This window comes from Cnephaeus nilssonii, assembly GCF_951640355.1.
Source record: "Cnephaeus nilssonii genome assembly, chromosome: 11".
Taxonomy (NCBI): Eukaryota; Metazoa; Chordata; class Mammalia; order Chiroptera; family Vespertilionidae; genus Cnephaeus; species Cnephaeus nilssonii.
Genome location: NC_137082.1, coordinates 17,715,128 through 17,738,824, shown reverse-complemented (window position 1 = coordinate 17,738,824; position 23,697 = coordinate 17,715,128). Strand labels below are relative to the sequence as shown.

Genomic DNA, 23,697 nt, shown 5'->3' with positions numbered 1-23,697 from the left:
CTAACGTTGACACCACTGGCGGCACATGTTGAAGCCACATTTCCGAATCAGACCGTGACGGTTTGAGCAGAGGAGTCAAGAACGAGAACCGTGGCCGAATTTCCTCGGATGGCTCCAGTAGCGTTGCTGGTGACCCATCTTTCTCTCTCTGCAGCAACGAGGCAAAAGGCACGATGAATCTTAACTAGACCCGGAGACCTGCCTCCACACATCTGTGCAAGCGCAGGCGTCCCCACACTCCTTCCGCCCCGCCGCACCCTTTCCCGCGCGCTGACGCCTCTTTCCAGCCGGCTTCAGTTTCCTCTGCGCAGGGCCGCCCCTTCTTCCGGGGCCATACGTCATCGTTCTCGCTTCCCTGTAACTAAGGTGATGAGAGGAACTTCCCACTGAGGCGAGCGGACGTCCTGTTGGATCAGAGAGTGCACCTGAGGCGTGCTGACTGCGTCTAGAAAACAGTCCGGCTGGCGCCGGGGTTTTCTGAAGCGGAAACGTTTAGCGGTGAACGTGGAGAAAAGTCTGTTCTGAGGAACTGCGGTTTTGTAGAGCGAGGCACGAGTGTCTTGCCCTTCTCCAAGATGGCGACGCGGCTTCTTTGAATGTCTTGCTTCCGCTTGTCTGCCGGGGGAGGCGCTTTTTGATTGGCCCGTGGACGGCGCCGGGAGTGACGCACAGAGACGCTGACCAATCGACTTAGAGCTGAGCTGGACTTGGCGGTGGGAGTTGCAGCCGGTGTCTTGTAGGTGCGGGCAGCTGGGGCCAGGTGGACGGCTACGGCCAGGTGAGTGGGAACGCCGGAGGGGCCCGAGGTCTGAGGGCACCGGCGTGGGCGTGTAGGCGGCGAAGGGTTTGCTTCCGGGTGTGAATCCTTTTACCGGTGGGCGGAGGAATGGGGGCAATTGGTGATCCAGGGGTCTTCTGAGAGTGACGCTTTCCCCGCCAGGCCGACTTTCCCCAGGCGGCAGGCCGGCTTCTGACTAGGGATGTCTCAGAAAGGAGGGGTGCGAAAGGACCGAGACCCCTTTCTCAGTTTTTGAACTCGCGTTTCGCGTGAAATGACTTCTACTTCTTGAAAGAGCTTAAACTAGAATACAGGACTTCTGACTGCCTTGGATTTAACCTTTGGTTAAATTTGGTTTGTGTGTCTTGAAAATATGCCTTGGTGGATGGAGTAAGAGTGGTTCTGATTTTTTTTTTTTGTCCGACACTTCTATCAGATCTTTCCAGCCCTTTCATATATTCATTCATTCAGCTGTTAATCTCTTCAGATATTCTTCCCCTCTGAGAATTTGGTGTAAGCCATAGAACCATTTCCCTAGATGTTCTATTTGTGTTGTTGTTTTTTTAAAAATATATATTTTATTGATTTTTTACAGAAAGGAAGAGAGAGGGATATAGAGTTAGAAACATCGATGAGAGAGAAACATCGATCAGCTGCCTCTTGCACACCCCCTACTGGGGATGTGCCTGCAACCAAGGTACATGCCCTTGACCGGAATCGAACCTGGGACCCTTGAGTCCGAAGGCCAACGCTCTATCCACTGAGCCAAACCGGTTTCAGCTCCCTAGATGTTCTAGATGCAAATTCATCAATGCACAGAATTTCGCATAAGTTTCAGAGGATTGTTTGAGCCTCAAGTTCTGGGTGGGTTATGTGCCCATGGTTAAGAATCCATGCTGTACTGACACACTCAAAGGGCAGACTCCCTGAGCACCAAAGCCCACCGAAGCAAGCCCTGCTTTGAAGGTCAGTTTCTGCACAGCAGCACCTCTGCTGTAGTCACAACAGGTCCTGGCAGTTGTTCAGCCTGAGGTCAGTTCCTCCTAGTGATGCCAACAGCAATCAAGGCTCAATTACAACAGGACAGTGCCCACATGGACGCACCTGGAGCACCCAGCTCAGGTGAACTGGGAGGCTGTGCCACTGAAACCTACAGGATACCTACTACACAAGGCCACTCTACCAAGTCCAGGGCATGTAGCAGCTGTACCTAGTACACAGAAAGAAGCGTAGGGAAGCAGCCAAAATTTGGAGACAAAGAAACAAACCCCAAATGAAAGGATAGGAGACGTTTCCAGAAAACAAACAAACAAACAAAAAAAACTAAATGAAATGGAGGCAAGCAAGCAACCAGATACAGAGTTCAAAACAATGGTTATAGGGATGCTGAAGGAACTTAGAACTTGAACAGCATGAAAATAGACATGGAGCCCTGCTGGTATGGCTAAATGGTTGAGCATGGACCCATGAACCAAGAGGTCACCAGATGGATTCTAGGTAAGGCCACATGCCCATGGGTTGTGGGCTCATTGCCCAGTAGGGGGCTTACAGGAGGCAGCCAATAGATGTTTTTCTCTTATCGGTGTTTCTATCTCTCTATCCCTTTCCCTTCCTCTCTCTAAAATCAATAAAAACATAAGCAAAACAAAAGCGGACATGGAAACCATTAAAATTAGCCAGTAGTGTGAAGGATACTTTTAGGGTCCCTGGAGAAGGAACACACGAGGCTGAAAGGGCTAAAGAATTATGAGTTAACTAGAGGCCTGGTGCACTGGGAGGGGGGGGGTGTCCCTCTCCTGGGAACTGACCTTTAGACCTCTTCACAATCGACATTCCCTTTCACTTATACTACATTCCATTTACTAAGACAATTATCTTTCCCCTCTGGACCTGCCCAGAGAATTCTCCACCTGAAAAAGCCCACTCATAGTCCTTTAAAATCTTTGACTCCTCTTGTCCCTGGATGCTGGCACCATTTTGGTTTTCCAGATGACCTAATCCATATCTAAATAATAAAAGCCTAAGCAACTGTTACTGCGGAACGACCGGAATGACCAGTCGCTATGATGCACACTGACCACCAGGGGCAGATGCTCAATGCCCCCTGGTGGTCAGTGCACGCCCACAGGGGGATCACCGCTCAGTCAGAAGTCGGGCTCATGGCTGGCGAGCGCAGTTGCAGTGGCGGGAGCCTCTCCTGCCTCCATGGCAGCACTGAGGAGCAGCTTGAGCCAAGCTGTAAGGAGTGAGGGATCCCGGATTGTGAGAGGGATGTCTGCCTGCCGGCTTAGGGGATTGGGCCTAAGCCGGCAGGCAGACATCCCCTGAAGGGTCCCGGACTGCGAGAGGGCACAGGCTGGGCTGAGGAACATCATATCCGCATCCCGCCCCCCCCCCCCCCAGTGCATGAATTTCATGCACATGGGAACTGACCTTTAGAATTCAATTATTTGATCAGACCTAAAGGATACACTAACTGAAATGAAGAATAATTTATAGGCAATCAACAGTAGAGTAGATGAAGCTGAGAATCAGATCAGTGATTTACAACATAAGGAAGCAAAAAACACCCAATCAGAACGGCAATAAGAAAAAGAATTTTTAAAAAAATGAAGATAGTGTAGGAAGCCTCTGGGATAACTTCTAACATTCCAACATTCACATCATGAGTGTGCAAGGAGAAGAAAGAGCAAAAAGTTGAGAACCCATTTGAAAAAATGACAGAAAACTTCCCTAACCTGGTGAAGGAAATAGATATACAAGTTCAGGAAGCCCAGAGAGTCCCAAACAAGATGAACCCAAAGAGGCCCACACTGAGACACATCATAATTACAATGCAAAAGGTTAAAAGACAGATTCTTAAAAGCAGCACGAGAAAATGAGTTATCTACAAGGGAGATCACATAAAGCTGTCTGCTGACTTCTCAACAGAAACTTTGCAGGCCAGAAGCGGGTGGCAAGAAATATTTAAAGTGACGGACAGCAAAGACCTACAACAACCAAGATTACCCAGGAAAGTTGTCATTTAGAATTGAAGGACCTATAAAGATCTTTCCAGACAACCAAAAGCTAATGGAGTTCATTACCATTGAATCATTATTACATGAAATGTTAAAGGTTCTCCTTTAAAAAGAAGAAGGAAAAAATAAGAAATGTGAACAATAAAATGACAGTAAATATCTATTAAAACAATTGAATCTAAAAAACAATAAACAAGCAAGCAAAACAGAAACAGACTAATAGATACAGAGAACATTTATATCATTGCCAGATAGGAGGGGGGTTGGGGGAATGGGTGAAAAAGTTAAAGGGGTTAAGTACAAATTGGTTGTTACAGAGTAGTCATGGGGATGTAAAGTACAGTATAGGAAATATAGTCAATAATATTGTAATAGCTACATATCGTGTCAGATGGGTACTAGATTTATCAGGGTGATCACTTCGTAAGTTACCTAAATGTCTAATCACAAGGTTATACGCCTGAAACAAATAATATTGTATGTCAACTGTAACTGAAAAATAAAAAATGTTTTTTTGGTTTTTGTTAAATAATCCATGCTATAGAAGAAGGCATGAGGGGAAGAGACAGTGGGAAACTGAGAGAGTAGGTTTTAATATGTAGTTGCTTGAGGACATTGGATGGAGCTAGTACCTTTTAATAATGAACTGTTTTGAGAGGGGAAGTAGCCAGTGAAGCCTGTTGAGGTATTTGCTGAGAACTGTGATCTTAGAATTAGATCCATTTGCCATCCAGGAAGCTGCCTCCTGTGTACAGTGCTTCAATTTCCCGCTTTTGCCAGAAAAAAAGCAAATAAATACATGCCATACAGTTTCATGTGGAACAAATATTTGGAATTTTTGTGGATAGGTTATGTATAGTAGACTAATTCATTCATTTGTTTTTCTAGCCATATTATCTTGGTTCAAATCATTACAGTAAGGCGCTTCTGATAATAACATGGAGACAATTATTATTCAGCACTGTATGAAATGAGCACTAGAGGCCAGTAATATTGTAGATTCTTTAATCTGCTTCCTCCCCGCCCCCATTTTTCTTGAGGTGCTTGTTCTCTTAAACCCTAATAACTGAGATGTGTGTTAGCCTAGATTTTAGGATGTAAACAGGATGTATAAAACATTCGATGGAGTTGGTGTTATTGGGGTTTGAAAAGGTTAGTCTGAATGACTATTTTATTACTGGAATCTTGCAAGGCACAGGCATAAGCAACCATGGTGAGTAGAGAGGTGTTGGTGAGGAAGTCACTCAACATAATAGCAAACTTTCCTTTGTAATTTTGGTGATTCCAAGTAAAAATTCACTCAGAACTGGTGGCTGTTCCCATTATGAATTGGATTCCCACATCAATATCCAGTTCTTTCCTCCACAGGTAACAAAGGGACGAGGGAAAAGGGCACAAAAACAAGATCACTTGGCATGTAAATTTTAGTAGTGTTTATTTTAGTAGAGCAAGGAAGGAAAGGGAATAGGGGGAAGGTAGCTGGATGCTGAAACAAAGTTTGAGATTAACCCTTGGGCAAGGAGCTGAAATTAGCTTGGCTGAGATGATGAGATGATATGAGGAGGTTTAAATGCAGTTTAGAATGATCAAATGATTGTAAGCCTTCTGCTTTTACTTTTTTAAGTTTTAGAGAGGAGGGTTGAGAAAGGAACAGTAGTCAAAGATAACTGTGAAGTTAATCAGCTTTTGGGGGTCATCGGGAAGCAAGATGTCATCCTACAGTGACAGGTTCTTCCAGACTTAGTGTTAAGAAACATTGTGCTAGGGACCTTTTTTTATTTTTTGTCTTTGAAGTTTAGTTGACAATTTCACATACAATTAAAACTTTATCTTCAGTTTCTTTTTAGACGATGGCAACATATCTGGAGTTCATTCAGCAGAATGAAGAACGGGATGGTGTGCGTTTCAGTTGGAATGTGTGGCCTTCTAGCCGTCTTGAGGCTACGAGAATGGTTGTACCTTTGGCTTGTCTCCTTACACCTTTGAAAGAACGTCTAGACCTGCCCCCTGTACAGTATGAACCTGTGCTGTGCAGCAGGCCAACTTGCAAAGCCATTCTCAATCCACTTTGGTATGAATTCATTTAAAAACTAGTAAATGATCAGTACAGTAAATTATGACATTTCTGTGATTCTCATTTAAGTGATTGAATTTGGGCAAGGCATCAAATTTGAGATTAGTAGATGATGAGATTCTTTTTTTGTTTTAAATATGTTTTTTATTGATTCCAGAGAGGAGTGGAGAGGTAGAGAGAGATAGAACATCAATGATGAGAAAGTATCATTGATTGGTTGTCTCCTGCACACCCCCTTACTGAGGATCGAGCTCGAAACCTAGGCATGTCACCTGACTGTGACCTCCTGGTTCATAGGTGGACCTTCAACCACTGAGCCACACTAGCCGGGTGATGGTGAGATTCTTAGTTGATGAATGCTTTTAGAAATCTCCCTGATACGCAGGCCAGGAAGCTCAGTTGGTTAGAGCATTGTCCCGATCTGCCAAGGTTGCAGGTTTGATCTCCGGTCAGGGCACATAACAAGAATTAGTCAATGAATGCATAAAAAGTAGAATAACAAATGTTTCTCTCTCTCTCTCCCATTCCTCCCTTCCTCCTTCCCTCTCTCAAAATCAAATAAAAATTTAAAAATAAAGTGATCTCCCTGGCATAATACTTCAGATAAAATTAGAATTTATGAGGGAATAAGGTGGAAGTAGAGGGAAAGGATTTGAAATTCACTTTTTGGGGGCTGATTTTCAGTTTGTATTTAGGTCAATTTTAGATTTTTTTGCTGCCCTTTAAAGCATTAAAAAAAAGACCAAAAATCTTAGACAGTTTTCAACTCAGAAGCATGCCTGCTCAACTTTTCTTCAAGTGAGCTAAGTGTGGTGAAAGTCTGGGAAGTTTTTTCTCGTGTGAAATACACTTTTTAGTATTCTAATTTAGTAGTTTCACATATCTGAACAATAAAGATGTTAGAAAAGTTACAAAGATTATGTTAAGATAACGGGGCAAAAGGATATAAGCTATAATTCATATAAAGTATAACATTTTAAATATTATCTAGGAAATTGGGAAAGAAAAAAAAGGACTTATTAATCTCTCATTACTGCTGTTTGAGGGAAACCTTTGTTGTATTTAACAGGCAGAACTCTAACTGCAGTGAATGTTTTACATACCTTTATCCATACACCCATACAGAATCACGTCTATGCAATTTACTAAACTTGAAGTTTACATTTGAATGCTTTCTACCTTAAAAATGAACATGTTACCTAGTTGTGATTTTTTTTTTTTTTACAGTCAAGTTGATTATCGGGCAAAACTTTGGGCCTGTAATTTCTGTTTCCAAAGAAATCAGGTATGTGAATATTTTTAAAAGTATTTTCTTTGTTTGAATTGTACTACTCTGAAAAAAATTAAGTGATGTTGAATTGTGCCTTGGCAGGTAGCAATTTCTGCTAAACTCAAGGTGATAGCTCTAATAAGTTCTCTGTAGGCAGTGAATATGTTACCATAAGAGAACAGATATGTTGTTTATGTTTCATTTGACTTCAGTTTATTCTAATTGGATAGTGTACATTACTGAATTTCCATTTTCTGATCTTTCTAACTTTTAGGGTTCAAGTATCAGTGTTGAGCTTCTTTTGGCTTAAAAAATTTTAAACTACAAAACTAGAAGGAGCTCACAAATCACAAGAAAGACTCTTTAAAATGAATGTGCCTATGATGGAAATGTTCTAAAACTGGATTGTGATCATTGCACAACGCTGTACATTTATTAAAAGTCACTAAATTGTACATTTATTTTTTAAAAATATATCTTATTGATTTTTTAAAGAGATGAAGGGAGAGGGAGAGAGAGAGTTAGAAACATCAATGAGAGAGAAACATCAACCAGCTGCCTCCTGCACACCTCCTACTGGGGATGTGCCCGCAACCAAGGTACATGCCTTTGACTGGAATCGAACTTGGGACCCTTGAGTCCACAGGCCGACGCTCTATCCACTGAGCCAAACTGGTTAGGACATAAATTGTACATTTAAAATGGATGGTTTTTCTTGATATGTAAACTATACCACAATAAAGCTGTCAGAAAAAAATTGTGACCAACATAATGTACAGTGCTCTAGTAGATCTTAAGGTATAAAAACATGCATTTATTTATTCATATATTTTATTATAATTAAAATTAGCAGTCTCATTCTCAGATATAGCAACAATAAGCCCAGGGATGAAAAGAATAATGTACAGTTGATAAGTAAATATAGGCTTGGAAACTATAAGCAGATACCATTCCCAAATTATCTCCATGAGAGATTCAGAAGTATATAAAAATGGAAAACATTTCTACCTCCTAGTACATATTTTTAAAATATATTTTATTGATTTCAGAGATGAAGGGAGAGGGAGAAAGAGATAGAAACATCAATGATGAGAGAGAACCATTGATTGGCTGCCTTCTGCACACCCCCTACTGGGGATCAAGCCTGCAATCCAGGCATGTGCCCTTGACCAGAATCGAACCTGGGACCCTTCAGTCCGTAGGCCGACGTTCTATCCATTGAGCCAAACCAGCTAGGGCTCCTAGTACATTCTGAATTGATATCTGTGTTTAATATAACTTATTGTGAAAATTTTAAGGTATCAAATGACAATGTCAACAGAGTAAAAAGGAGACCCATAGAATGGCTGAAAATACTTGCAAATCATATATCTAAGAAGAGATTAATAGCCAGAACTCCTAATACTCAAGAACAAAAAACTATCAATCAACGCTATTCAAAAATGGGTAAAGAACTTGAATACATATTTCTCCAAAGAAGATATACAAGTGGCCAATAAGCACATGAAAAGATGCTTAATTATTAGTGACTAGCAGCCCGTTTGCATGAAGATTCGTGCAATAGACTTTCGTTCACCTGGCTGCCTGCACCAGTTTTCTGCCAGCACCAGGGACCCAGGCCTTGGCTGTGGCCACCGCCTCCTGCCTTCTTTCAGGGTCAGGGCTTGGCCCCAAGTGGCGGCCTTGGGCTTGGCTGCACCTTAGCCTCCCTGCTACGGAACTTAGGAGCCGACCCCCAGTGGTTGCCTGCGATCCGTGCAGGCTCCCCGCTGGTGCCCAAGGCCGGGAAAGCCTCCACCCGAGACTTTCCCGGCCTTGGGCTTGGCCACACCCCAGCGTCCCTGCAATGGTTTGCTGGTGGGCGTGGCTTGTGGGTGTAGCGAAGGTACGGTCAATTTGCATATTACTCTATTATTAGGTAGGATGCTTACCAAATGATGCAGCATTTCTACTTCTGGATATATACCCAAAATAACTGAAAGCAAGGTCTTGAAGAGATATTTTTACATCCATGTTCATAACAGCGTTTTCACAATAGCTAAAGAATAGAAGCAACCCAAGTAAATGGAAAAACAAAATGTGGTATAATGCAATATTTAGCCTTAAAATGGAAATTCTGATATATGCGACAACTTGGATGAACCTTAAGGACATGCTAAATGAAATAAGCTAGTTACAAAAGACAAATACTGTATGATACCATTTTGATGAGATACTTGGAGTAGTCAAATTCATAGTCAGAAAGTAGAACTGTGGTTTCCAGGGGCTGGGGGAGGGTAAAATGGAGAATTGTTGTTTAATAGATTCCAAGTCTCACTTTTTCAAGATGAAAAGACTTCTGGAGATGGATGGTGAAGACAGTTGTACAACATTATAAATGTATTTAAGATCACTGAACTGTACACTGAAAAAAGATAAAGATGGTGAAATTTATATGTATTTTACTATAATAAAAATTTTTTGGGAAAAATTCAACCTATAAAATATGAATTTAAAATGTTTGGAGGGAGTTTTAAAAACAAAAGAAAATGCTTGTGACATGTTAAGCACAAAAAGCAGGTCACAAAATTGTATATATAGGATAACCTCAGCTTGTGCATAAGTAGGAAAAGTCTGGAAGTAAAAATGCTAAGATGCTGACAGTAACTACCTCACAGTGATAGGATTGTGAGGGGTTTTTTCTTTCTATTTTCTTATATTTTCCTCTACTTTCCAATTTTTCTATAGCAAACATTATTACTTTATTGATAATAGCTGAAATAATAAACCCAAATAAAAGCTTTGGTCTTCCGCATAGATTTTGATGAGACAGCTAAAATCACTGCCTTTAGTTTGCAGGACAACACTTAAAAATGGTTTTTAATAGTGAATTTTTTAATCATTTAGAAGTTACAATTAACCTAAAGCTGCGTTAAAAAATGTTATAATGTAATGTAAATATAAGGCATGGTTATAGACTTTAAATTCTGATTTCTGTATTTTAGTAATATGCTTATTTTGTGTTTTCAGAATTAATATGTTATCATTAACTATTATTATAAATGGGAAATAAAAGGTATAACATACAAAATTTTCAGCCCTAATAAAACATGGCTTTGTTTTCATCTCTTCAGTTTCCTCCAGCTTACACAGGCATATCTGAGGTGAATCAGCCTGCTGAATTGATGCCCCAGTTTTCTACAATTGAGTACATGATACAGGTTTGTTGCACATTTAATGTTAAATAGTGAGATTCTCTTGAAATGCTTTATCTTCCATATGGCTTTAAAGCTGTGAGGGCAGCAAGATTCTAAACATTAAGTTATGGTTCGTGTACACTTTCTGGCATTTTCAGGTCTTGGGAGAAGGCTATAAAAAAGAGGTAGCACTGAATAAATTCAAACCCTGTCCTTCACATTCTTCTCCATTTCAGTTGATGGTACTTCATGTTCTAGTTGTTAAGCTTAAAAACCTTAGATTCACCCTTAAAAACCTTAGATTCACCTCATCCCATATCTAATCCGTTAGGAAATCCCATTGGGTCTATATTCAAAATTTATCCAGAATCCATCCACTTTTCTCCCACTACTGCTATCCTAGGCCAGCCACCACCGCTCACTTGAATTACTGGGGCATTCTTAACTCTCCTTCCATGTTTTACCGTTGTCCAGAGTAACAGATAGTTTCACAGCCCTTTGTGAGCCAATTCTGTGTTACCACTCCGACCTCTGTTTTTGCTAGTTTCCTCATTCAGCCAGATGGGCCTCCTTGTCTTGCCTCAAGCATGCCAGGAACAAGCATGCCTGCAATGCTCTGCCTGTGGGTCTTGCTCTCACTTGTGCTCAGCTGGACTCCTATCCTCCTCCCTCCCTGTCCTCCAGGTTTTTACTTAAATGTTACTTTTTTAATGAGGCTGCTCTGGCCTGCCATTTAATACTAGAACCTGCCCCTTACCTACACTCCTGGCATTTGCAATCCCCCTTACCTTCTCCATTCCAGAAAGTTAGCTCCTTGAGGCTGGCAGGGATCTTTGCTGTTTTGGTTCACTGAGGTATCCCAGGACCTGGAACAATGTCTGATACTTAGAAGGTTTCAAAAACGTGGAATAATTTGTTAGATACAAATAGTTTTTTCTTTTAGTTCGTTTTTTTTCCAGTTTGTTTTAATAGAACCTGTTATTAAATGATGTTTGTTTAGCTGTTCTTATCCCCGGACAGTAAATATAGTTGAAGACTTGTTATTTACATACCTGATTTGATTTAAAAGAGCTGGATATGTCTATTTGTATATTGATTACTATGCTGTTTTTCTCTGCATAAAGCGAGGTCCACAGTCTCCTCTAGTCTTCCTCTATGTGGTCGACACATGCCTAGAAGAAGAGGACCTTCAAGCACTCAAAGAATCTCTACAAATGTCCCTGAGTCTCCTTCCTCCAGATGCTCTGGTGGGTTTGATCACGTTTGGGAGAATGGTGCAGGTTCATGAACTCAGCTGTGAAGGAATCTCCAAAAGTTATGTCTTCCGAGGGACCAAGGATTTAACTGCAAAGCAAATACAGGTTTGTGCTTTAACTTGTACACAAGCAGGAGCAAGAGTATTTTTTAAAAACATAAGTTTTAATTGATTTTAGAGAGAGAGGGAGAGATAGAAACATTAATGAGAGATTGATTGGCTGCCTCCTGCATGCCCCCTACTGGGGATTGAGCCCACAACCTGTGGGCATGTGCCCTGACTGGAATCGATCTGGTGATCTCTTGGTTCATGAGTTAATGCTCAACCACTGAGCCACATGGGCTGGGTGCAAGGGTATTTTTAAAAAATTAATTACCCCTTTACTTTCAGTGTTAGAGAAAATGAGTCTTTTGGTTCTTTTTTAGGATATGCTTGGCCTGACCAAGCCTGCCATGCCCATGCAACAAGCAAGACCTGCTCAACCACAGGAGCACCCTTTTGTTTCAAGCAGGTGAGGTACTGATGTAGCGTGTTGCACATACAGTAGTTGGCATGCAAGGCAATCCACTCAAGGGAAGAAAAATGTTAAAATTTTTAGTTTCTTATTTTTAGAGAAAAATAAATTAAGTCTAAACAATATTTAATGTTTAATAATGTATTTAACACAGCAGTATCTGTGTATCATGTACGTATAACTGAATTATAAATGTTTTTACAAATATGTGTGGCAAGTTTGTTCAGAATGCTTTTCCTGTTAACCTTGTATCATTACAAAGGGTTTGAGACCATTGTGCCCCTCCTCTTAAACACATGGCTGCTGTCCTTTTTGATTCTTAAGTAAAACTGGGAAAACTGAAAAGGCTTCTGTTGGGCGTCCTCAAACCTGAAGTCAGGCACTTTCTTCACTCAGCCCCTTGAGTGTCTGGGGCTGCCCTGGGCCGGGTTAATATTCAGCAAACGTGATAAAATGTATAGTCTGACCTTCTGGGGACATTCTCTTATGCTGTTAAGAAACCAGTGTTACTCTCTATTACTCCCAAGGCTCAAGAGAAACACAAATTATGAATCTTCAGAATGATGAAGATTGTCCACATAATGAACCTTACGATTTGCACCTATTTAAATTGATTTTTTTCCATGTTACACATAAATAAATTGCTACATATTAGGCTTTAAGATGTATTTTTGAATAAAATTACTTTGAGTTGTTTTTGTAGTTAGAGATAACTTGGAAGAAAAAAGTTATAAGTTTTTTTATTCTGAGTAATTATTTTGAAGAGCAGTAACTATGTATTACTTAGGGCTGAGGACCAGAGTACGTTTTTAAAACCAGGATGGATGTGTCTATTCAAAATCATGCAGGTTTCTACAGCCTGTTCACAAGATTGACATGAACCTCACTGACCTTCTGGGGGAGCTGCAGAGGGACCCATGGCCCGTAAATCAGGGGAAGAGACCTTTGCGATCCACTGGTGTTGCTTTGTCTATTGCTGTTGGCTTGTTGGAGGTAACTGAGAATTGACTGGACCCTTCAAACCATGCATACTCGCTCTCAGAAGTCGCTTTCAAGCTGTGCTTGAAAATCAGTTGCAACCTAAGTCAGCTGACTGTTAATTTATCAGAAAGTGTTTCAGTTATTATTATCCACCTCGAAGAAGCCCTCCATGTTTTAAAATTTACCAAGTTTTCATGAGAAACACAAAGCAATTAGGGCAATGGGAAGTGCTCACAGTAAATTAATAAAAATGTACACAACCTTCAGGTTGGAAGAGATATGGCTGCTTCTGTGCATTGTCATCTGTGTTATTCTGCAATATTAGTATTCAGTATAGCTGATGAGCACTCATGTTTATAGTATATTTTTAGGGAAACAGAAACATACTGGGGGTGGAATTGTCTGCTTCTAAAATGCTGCCATTTACTGTTTTAGGGCACATTTCCAAACACCGGAGCCAGAATTATGTTGTTTACAGGGGGTCCCCCCACCCAAGGACCTGGAATGGTGGTTGGAGATGAATTAAAGGTTCCTATTCGTTCCTGGCATGATATTGAGAAAGATAATGCACGTTTCATGAAGAAAGCAACCAAGGTAGGTGCTGCTGGATACAGGCTGTAGTTGAGTGTGGTAACCCAGAGCTGGGTTTATGCTCCTCTGGAGTGGCAGCTACTTTGCTGAGGTCATGCTTCGTGGTCAGCAAGTTGCTCTTACTGGGATGACCTTGCAAATCTTGGCTGCTGTTAAATTACTGAGAACGTAGAGTCGGTGGCTTTAAAACTGCCAAAAATGTTTTGAGATTGAAAACTTAATTATTTGGATTTTTTTGGTTTGTTTTTTTAAATATATCTTTATTGATTACGGAGAGGAAGGGAGAGGGAAAGAGAGATAGAAACATCAATGATGAGAGAAAATCATTGATTGGCTGCCTCCTGCACATCCCCTACTGGGGATCAAACCTGCAACCCAGGCATGTGCCCTTGACCGGAATCGAACCTGGGACCCTTCAATCCGTAGGCTGACACTCTGTCCACTGAGCTAAACCAGTTAGAGCTATTTGGATGTTTTTTTAAAAAAGTATCTCCATATGCCTATATTTGATTATATCCCTTTGGTCTAGTAAGGCATATCTGGTGAATAATTTTACTGTTTCCTAAAGCTGATTTACTTTTCTTCACAGCACTATGAAATGCTTGCTAATCGAACTGCTACAAATGGCCACTGCATTGATATTTATGCTTGTGCCCTTGATCAAACCGGACTTTTGGAGATGAAATGCTGTGCAAATCTTACTGGGTATGATGACAGCAAACACCTGGAAATGTGAGAGTGTTTATTTTAAGGAAAAAGAAATGTGTGATGCAACAATAGGAAAGGACAAGGCTGACTTAGTTAAGTATTCAGATAGCTCTAGGCTGTGGCTTCCATGGCTGGGAAGGTGTGTGGGCCGCTTGGATGAAGAAACAGTGGTGAAAAGGAAGTCTCAAGGGTTCACTATGAACAAATCTTTATCAGAGTAACTTCCTTTCTTTCTTAGAGTTGTTAGAGATACTAGAGCAGGAAAGAAAGCAAGCATGAAGTATGTGACCTTCAGCAAAGCACTTACTTGTGAGAAGGGAAATTGTGTCCGAATACCAGAGCAATTAGGAGACCCTTCACCTGGCTTAGTGACCTTTCCTCATGTCTTATCACTGAGCACACGCTAAGCCTAGAGGGTGCATCGCAGGGCGCACTGACTTAGAGCCTAAGTCCATAATGTGCTCACAGGTCACAGTGTAGAGCCATGATTCTCAAAGTGCAGTGATGCCTGGCCAGCAACCTTCAGGGCTCCTGGGGACTGATTAGGAATGTATGTCCTCAGGCCTCACCCAGACCTGAATCAGGAAGTGTGGAGATGCAACCCGGCAGTCGGGTGGTTTTTTTAAAATATATTTTTACTAGAGGCCCAGTGCATGATTGAATCATGCACGTGTAGGGTCCCCTACACGCTTTCGCTTTTCGTGGTGGAGCTGGGTGCCTGTCCGCTGGTGCACCAGGCCTTTCAGAAGCCTCCGGCTCGGCGGAGCCAGAGCAGACAAGCACCCAGCTCCCCCTCTTTTGATGTTCCGTGGCCGCTGAGGGGGGCTACCCTGCTATTGAGAGGCGCTGAGGGGGGCTGCCGCGGACACCTGGCTACCCTGCCGTTGAGAGGCGCAGCTGGGTGTCCACGGCAGGCCCCCTCAGCGGCCGCCCCCTGCGCCTCTCAACAGCAGGGTAGCCCCCCTCAGTGGCAGCAGATCCATGCCTCTCAATGGCCGGATAGGCTACCCCGAGTCCTGCCCCCCAGCCTCCCGCCGCCCAATCGTGGGCGTATCGGAGTGATGGTAATTTACATGTTACACTATTATTAGATAGGATTGATTTCAGAGAGGAAGAGGGAGAGAGATAGAAACATCAATGATGAGAGAGAATCATTGATTGGCTGCCTCTTGCACACCCCCTACTGGGGATCGAGCCTGCAACCCCGGCATGTGCCCTTGACTTGAATCGCACCTGGGATCCTTTAGTCTGCATGCCAACGCTTTACCCACTGAGCCAAACTGGCCAGGGCTGGCAGTCTGTTTTAACCAGCTCTCCCGGGAGTTCTGGTGCATGTGAAAGTGAGCAAATCACTGATGCACAGCACTGATCTGAAGCTGCAGAATCATCTGAGAACTTGAAAAACTCTTCCCTTTGGATCTTGTTTCCAGAGAATCTGACTTAATTAGCGTGGGGTGTGGCCTGGACATCAGAATTTTTAAAGTTCCCTCAAGTGATTCTACTGAAGAGCAGAATTTGAGAACCACTGGTGTGGACCTTTAGTACTCATGTGGCTGAGCACAGGCAGCATCAGCTCACCTGAAAGCTTGTTAGGAACGCAGCATCTTGAGCCTTACCCTAGGCCAGTGGTCAGCAAACTCATTAGTCAACAGAGCCAAATATCAACAAGTACAACGATCGAAATTTCTTTTGAGAGCCAAATATTTTAAACTTAAACTTCTTCTAACACCACTTCTTCAAAATAGACTCTCCCAGGCCGTGGTATTTTGTGGAAGAGCCACACTCAAGGGGCCAAAGAGCCGCATGTGGCTCGTGAGCCACAGTTTGCCGACCACGGCCCTAGACCTATTGACTCAACCCTGCATTTGAATAAGATCCCAGGTGATTTGCATGCACAGGACAGTTTGAGAAGCACTGGTGGAAAGCTGTGGAGGGCCTATGATGCTGCTGGTCCTCACTGAGTAAAGACACGAGGGAAGAAGTGGAACCCAAGTCACCTGAAGTTGTCTTGGAGAGCCGCAGACGTGTTAAGTGACACTAGCTATATCAGAGATCCACATTTAATATGGTGAACTCCTACAGTGCCCACCAGGAGTTCCTGATTTGGAATAGCCACACAAAAGCTGTAGTGTATTTGTGAATATCCTTAAGTTTGTACACCAGAGTTTATGTATGTATGTTTCTTCTGTGGAGAGGAACCATCACTTCCATCAGATTTTCAGTAAGGCCTTTGACTCCTGAATGAGTTTAGTATTTAGGTCACATCACTTATTTATTTATTTATTTATTATTGATTTCAGAGAGGAAGGGAGAGGGAGAGAGAGATAGAAACATCAATGATGAGAGAAAATCATTAATTGGCTGCCTCCTGCATGCCCCCTACTGGGGATCAAGCCCGGGACCCTTCAGTCCGCTGGCCGATGCTCTATCCATTGAGCCAAACTGGCTAGGGCTCACATCTTTTGTACAGATATAGTATCAGGAAGTGTGTTAGCAGTAACATTTTAAAAAAAAAGATTTAGAGGTTTTAGTGGATAGCTCACCTAAAATGAGCCAACAGTTTGGGATGACTTCCAGCAGAGATAAGGTGATCCTACACTGTGCTAGAGGAGTTGATTATCTTCAAAGAAGATCATCGTCTTGATTTCCTTGGTGCTTGTCACGCCTTATCTCCATTGTATCATCTTCCATTCTGAGCATTTCAGTTCAAAGGGTGTGTGTAGAGGAACTGGAGATATTCAAAATGGAGCAGTAAGAGTGATGGAGACAGCCTGAAACTATGCCATATTGAGGATGATTGAAGGAGCTAGAAGACAGATGGGGTGTGAGAGCTATATTCAACAATTGCAGGCCTGCTCAGTGGAGAAGAAATCAGATCTGTATGTGACCAAAGGATAGAACTTGAACCAGTGGTGGAAGCTGCTGGGAAACAATTTGACTCCGTGTAAAGGAAGACCTTTCTTAGCAGTCAGCACTGTCTAAGCATGGAATGGACTGCCTCTGGAGGGCGTAAGCTCCCGATGCTGGAAGCGTCTAATCTGGATGATAACCTGGCAGGTGTTTTGGTAGAGGGTGGGTGTGAGTCAGTATTAGGTTTGTGTGATTGTGACACAAAATCCCAAACAGATTTTTCTGTCTCACTGGAGGTAGGCAGCAGGGCAGGTATATTGATTTTATCATTACCAGGGGCTAAGGCTCCTGTGCTGCTCCACTACCTTAATGTGCTAGCTCTGGTTCAACATAGTTGCTGGGCTCTAGCCATGTTATAACAGCAGGACGGAGGAGGGGTTGAAGAAGCACACGTCCCTTCCTAAGAACATCCCCACCTCCTTAAATCACAAAGGTCACTTCGGTAGGCAAAGCTGTCACACAGCCACAGGCAAAGCAGTCTGGGAAACAGTCTTTATTCCAGGAAACCATGGATCCCATGATAATGAAGGTGGGGAGGGTGGATATTTGGGTCCAAATAGCAATCACTATAAGTGGAGGAGCTAGACACTGAAATAGCTGGACCAGATTATCTTGTATTCTTCCCTATTCTGAGATCCTGTGTGTGTGTTTTTGGGGGGGGGGGGCGGGGAGGCTTATATTTATTGGCCTTAAATTTTTTGACTTGTTAATCCTCACCCGAGAACATTTTTCCATTGAATTTTAGAGACGGTGGGAGGGAGAGGGAGAGACACAGAGAGAGAAACGTCTATGTGAGACACATCAGTTGGTTGCCTCCCACACACACCCCAGCTGGGGCTGGGGTGCTGGGGATCGAGCCTGCAACCAAGGTATGTGCCTTTGACTGGGAAACGAACTCGGGACCCTTTCAGTCCGAGGGCTGACACTTTACCCACGAGCCAAACTGGCTAGGGCTTGAGATCCTGTTTAATGCAGGAGGCATAACCTGCATCAAGCTGTGCTCATTTGCCCAAATACCATGAAATGCTGACTTTTTTTTTTTCTTATATGTTCTTATTGATTTTAGAGAGCAAGGAAGCGGGAGGGAACGGGGAAAACATCATTCTGCTGCCACCTGATCCAGTGCACAACCCTGACATGTGCCCTGACTGGGAATCAAACCAGTGACCTTTTGGTGCATGTAATAATGCTCATCCAACTGAGCCACACCAGCTAGGGCGAAATACCAAAATTTTGAACAACGTTTTTCTGTATCTTCAAAAAAAGATGAATGTAGCTATTTGCAAACTAGAAAAAGTAAGTTATGTAAAGCCAGGGGTTCACTGTTTTGAGGCAGTGAATTAAACTGAAAAAAGGATTTCCAACAGGCCTGGGTATTTTTCCATGCCAGAGAAGTCTGAGAAAAGTTGGGGATGTTTTCTCAGTAGATGACCTATTAAAACCTGCACCCTTGGGTTTATTGATTGGATGTTTGGGTTTTGTTTTGTTTTTACTTTTTATTTCGAAATAATTGTGGGTTCACAAATTGTTAAAAAATAGGCCAAAGTAGTTCATCTGTCTACTCCCAGTGGTACCATCTTACATAAATATAGAGTGCAATGTCAGACTAGGAAATTGACATTGGCACAATACAGTTAGCTCTATTACAGACTTCGGATTTCACCAGTTTTTACAAGCATGTGTGTGTGTGTGTATAATTCTGAGATTTTGCCATGCCTATAGATTTGTATAACTGCCACAGTGATCGAGACACAGAACTATCAAAGTGTTCTTTATGTTTTAAAAGTAGTGTCTTTTCTAAGTACAAATTGAATTTTCTGTTTCTATTTAAGTTAGCGCTTTTATGAACATGGTTTCTTTTTTCTTCCTTCCTCTTTAACTTCTTGTTTGTAAGTACTGAGGGAACATCTGAATGGCTTTCAGGCATTCTAAGTACTAACTTTTTTTCTTTTCTAGAGGCTACATGGTGATGGGAGATTCTTTCAACACATCTCTCTTCAAGCAGACATTCCAAAGAATTTTTAGTAAAGACTTTAATGGAGATTTCCGAATGGCATTTGGTGCTACTTTAGAAGTAAAGGTACAATAAATTGGTAAAACTTTAATGGAAGAATAGTGTTCTTACTTATTTAGTAGTCAGACTTGTGGAAGTCCCAACCTGTGAGACACGGGTAAATTAAAAGGTTGTCAACATGTATTCATTCTATTCCTTTGTTTCCTTTTTAAAAAATGTATCTTTATTGTTGAAAATATTACAGATGTCCCCTTTTTACCTATCCCTTGGCTTCTTGAGGATGGCCTATATATTAATGTTCTAAACAAAGAGTTGTCTGGCTCCCCTGTAGGCTCTGCTCCAGGACAGTAGGCTTAGAAGGGGTGGTGGGTTGAGCACAGAGGCAGCCACACAGAGTGGAGCATTCTCCCAGCTGTCGGTGTGGGTCGCTGCATGCACAGAACCTTGGTTTATGTTTAGTGTCTGCCCGAAGTGAAGCCAGAGTACTCTAAAATAGTGCAGATTATGTTTGGGTTTTGTTTTCCCATTAGGACTGATAGGTCCTATATACTTGATTATAAATCATTGCAAAAACATTAAAAGGGGCTGTTGGAACATACAATTGGAATCAGTACTTTGAGAGTTGGAAATGATTGTTAAATCATCTTTGTTAAACTACAAACAACATTCTCAAATGTTTGAGGTGTTTTTTTTTAATATGAAGAAAAATGGACTTTGCTAAAGTGAATTTCATTTAAAAAGTCTTAAGTGTGTTTGTTGGTCTTGTCATCATGTTGGAGTTCATGAATTAAGTGTGTTGTTGTTGTTTTTCTTTCCTTTTTCCCCCCACTGACTTTGAGAGTGTGTTTATTAAAGCTGGGGACAGTGAAATAAGGAAGGGCTAGCAATAGAAGAAGCAACAGGTGGGGCTGCTTTGGCTCTCTCGAAATGTTACAGGAAAGAAATGAACCCAGGTGGGGCTGCTTTTGACCAACGAGAAAGTCAGAGAAAAGGGGACAGGTTCAGGGGGGTTAGCCCAGGACAAGTTGCTGCTGCCCATTGCTTCCCTGTTTGCAAGTCTCTTGGGGATTCAAAGAGTTTAGGACAGTGATGGCGAACCTATGACACGCGTGTCAGCACTGACACTCGTAGCCATTTCTGATGATACGCGGCCGCATGCCGAGGATGAAACATTTGCTGCTCCTGAGGATGAAACATTTGCGACTAGAGTCTTGGAGTTAGTTTTTTCCTCAAAGTGACACACTACCTGAGTTATGCTCAGTTTTTTGGCGAAGTTTGACACACCAAGCTCAAAAGGTTGCCCATCACTGGTTTAGGAGATGCAAGCCTGAGAGGGAAGAGAGGTGTAAGCATGCTCCTGAGAGGGAGAGCACCTGAATTAATTATTTTTAAAGCAACGCAAAGCAGTATATGCACAGATTAGAAGTAAATAATTATGACTGAATACGTGGAATTAGAAAAGAATGTAGTATTGTTAGTAGAATTGTACAATGTGTACAATGATTTCAATGTTGAGTAAGTTGAAAATGTTGCATCAACTTTGGAACAAAGATAATACAGTTTCTAAGGGAGGATTTTTACCATAGCTTTAATCAGATCACAGTGGCCCTGGAAAAGCTTGTAAGAGCATTTGTGCCATGATCCATGTGGGATTTCCTCTTGGTGGAATGATAATGCTGCCACGTTTTTCCTCTAGACTTTAGTAGTGGCCTTTGTGAGAGCAGGGTGGTTCTCAATGATTTCTAACTTTATACTCTTATTTAATTCTGTTTTAGACCTCTCGGGAACTGAAGATCGCAGGAGCCATTGGTCCTTGTGTATCTCTGAATGTGAAAGGACCATGTGTGTCAGAAAATGTAAGGAAAACTTTCTCCATTACCCTTACCTTCTGTGCCCTGGGATTAGCCCATTAGAAATGTCGGAGCTTGATGACCTTGCCTTGTGTTCCCTGTTTGTATGTGTCTGCTGATGAGAGAAAGGCTAAAGGTGCTCCAACTCTGAGAGGTGGTTTTATTTCCACTTGTCCATCTGTCTAAAGGGTCAGAGAGGAGGAAATTGAGGCGCAGAGAGGTTAAGTATCTAGCTCAGGGTTAGAGCTGATATGGAAGAGCTAGAGTGTAGGTCCCTCTGACCCCACTACCCATGTTTGGGTCACTGGGTCAATGAGTCACAAAGCATTATAGTTAGCACAAGGTAAGCATTCAGCAAAACCCTTCAGTAATAAACCCCTATGCTTGTTGCTCTTAGAGATGATACCTTTGTCTCCCTTCTCTCAGAGCATTTTGAGTTGATTGGGCAGTTGTATATGCAGACATTTGTGTTCCTTGGGTAAAAATTTCAAACTTGCAGAGAAGTGTAAAGCAAAGTATAATGAACTCCTGTATACCCACCATTCAGAATCAGTAATTGTTAACTTTTTTAAAATATATATATATGTATTTTTATTGATTTCAGAGAGGAAGGGAGAGGGAGAGAGAGATAGAAACATCAATGATGAGAGAGAATCATTGATTGGCTGCCTCCTACACACCCCCTACTGGGGATCAAGTCCACAACCCGGGCATATGCCCTTGTTCGGAATCGAACCTGGGACCCTTCAGTCTGCAGACCGACACTATCCACTGAGCCAAACCAGCTAGGGCAGTAATTAACTTTTTGTCATAATTGCTCTGTCATGTTTTGCCACATGTGCTTTATCTCTATAGTTATCACCTTTCCATATTTGCTAATTGATCTGGTTTTTCAGAACCTTTGAAAACAAGTTTCAGACATCATGGCACCTAGTCTTTCGGTGCTTCAATATGTATCTTATAAAAATAAGGATGTTCTCTACCACATTATTATCAAACCTAAGAAAACGATTTCCTAATATCTAACCCATGTTCTTTCCTTAATTTCCCCTCAAATGCCCTTTGTAGCTGTTTTTCCCCCTCTAATTAGCATTGCATTTGGCATTATTATCCTTAGTCTTTGTAAATCTAGAAGGTCTTCCTATTATTTAGTTTATGCTGTTTTGTTTTGTTTTATTGATTCCTTGGAGAAGCAGTGCCAGATGGGTTTTTTGTTTGTTTGATTTTTAATATATTTGTTATTGATTTCAAAGAGGAAGGGAGAGAGAGGTAGAAACATCAATGATGAGAAAGAATCATTGATCGGCTGCCTCCTACATGCCCCCCACTGGGGATTGAGCCCACAACCTGGGCATGTGACCCTGACCGGGAATCGAGCCGTGATCTCCTGGTTCATAGGTCCAACACTCAACCACTGAGCCATGCCAGCCAGGCAACAGGTGTTTTCTATAATAGAGCATCTCACATTCTCGATATATCTGATTGTTTCCTTATGGTGGTGTTTAAGATGTTTCTTTCCTCCCTGTGTTCCTATAAAGTGGAAGTCAGCTGTGAAAGTGTGCTTAGATTCATGCTGAACCTTTTGTCCAGCATACATGGTGAGTGATCTGTATACTTTGTGCTGTGTTTCATCACAGGCACCTCAGTCCTGGCATCCTGTGTTAGTGAGCCTGCATTTCATCGTGTGGTGAAGGTGATGACTGTCCTACATCTTTCCATTATAAGGGCACATTTCCCTTTGCCATTAGCAAGAAAAATCTTGTTTGCTTTTCACCTAATGTTTTTAGTGTCCATTGATTATCCTTACTTGAATCAGTATATTTCATTAGAGATTATAAAATGTTAATTTCTTAATTCTATCTTTATAGTTCCTCTGATAAAAGCAGGGCAAATGCTCAAGTAAGGAATTTGAAAAAATGTACCTTTGGAGCTCTGCAGGGTTTGTGGCAATGTTGGGCCTTGGAGCTATAGAGGAAGAAAAAAGTTTTTTCCTCTATGTGTCTTAGCTTCATTGACTGGGGCTCTGCAAATTAGACTGACAAAAGACCCATTAACAAGTGGAAAACAAACAAGTTTATTAATATGTGTACCACACATCACACATATATACTCAGTGTTGAGTAACTCAGTGTGCCGCGCCAGCACAGCCAAGGGTTCGGCGAGCCTGAGGGAGGGCCGGTGAAGGATGAAGAAAAGACAGACAAAGAGAATAAGCTGGGTCTAGGTGGATCTTCTTTGCATGGCTGAGGTCACAGAACAGATCCAGACTGCAACCTGATGGTTTATTTTATAGTCAGAGGTAATTTACAATGTTCTTGTAAATTTCACTTGTTTTGGCAGCACTTATTGCACCTCCCACAGCCCATTAGCTACCCAGGAAAGATCTAGGGAGCAGTCACAAGATCAAGCTTAATTATGCTAAGAGGACTGTGCCCTCTAACCTGGGACTTGTTTGCGGCTTTGCCAGCAGGTCAGTCCGAGGCTTAACCCTATAACCGCTCCCTACAACTCAAAGGGCTTGTTAAGTATCATCTTAACAAAAGAACAATAAATTTG

The 23,697-nt window shown here is 42.0% G+C and overlaps 1 protein-coding gene across 3 annotated transcripts in view; it reads left to right on the top strand.

Annotated features, from left to right (window-relative positions):
- Window positions 1–370: 370 nt before the first annotated feature.
- Window positions 371–23,697, top strand: part of SEC23B (SEC23 homolog B, COPII coat complex component) — a 50,262-nt gene continuing 26,935 nt past the window's right edge. The window contains exons 1-12 of one of the 3 annotated variants that reach the window (XM_079784744.1): window positions 371–778; window positions 5,167–5,211; window positions 5,635–5,869; window positions 7,100–7,157; window positions 10,256–10,342; window positions 11,443–11,679; window positions 11,999–12,084; window positions 12,936–13,080; window positions 13,504–13,662; window positions 14,249–14,364; window positions 19,234–19,357; window positions 21,067–21,147. In XM_079784744.1, coding sequence (XP_079640870.1) covers window positions 5,649–5,869; window positions 7,100–7,157; window positions 10,256–10,342; window positions 11,443–11,679; window positions 11,999–12,084; window positions 12,936–13,080; window positions 13,504–13,662; window positions 14,249–14,364; window positions 19,234–19,357; window positions 21,067–21,147 — 1,314 coding nt within the window. In that variant the 5' untranslated portion in view covers window positions 371–778; window positions 5,167–5,211; window positions 5,635–5,648. The remainder of the gene's footprint in view (window positions 779–5,166; window positions 5,212–5,634; window positions 5,870–7,099; window positions 7,158–10,255; window positions 10,343–11,442; window positions 11,680–11,998; window positions 12,085–12,935; window positions 13,081–13,503; window positions 13,663–14,248; window positions 14,365–19,233; window positions 19,358–21,066; window positions 21,148–23,697) is intronic. The other 2 variants (XM_079784745.1, XM_079784743.1) reach the window with 2 other exon arrangements.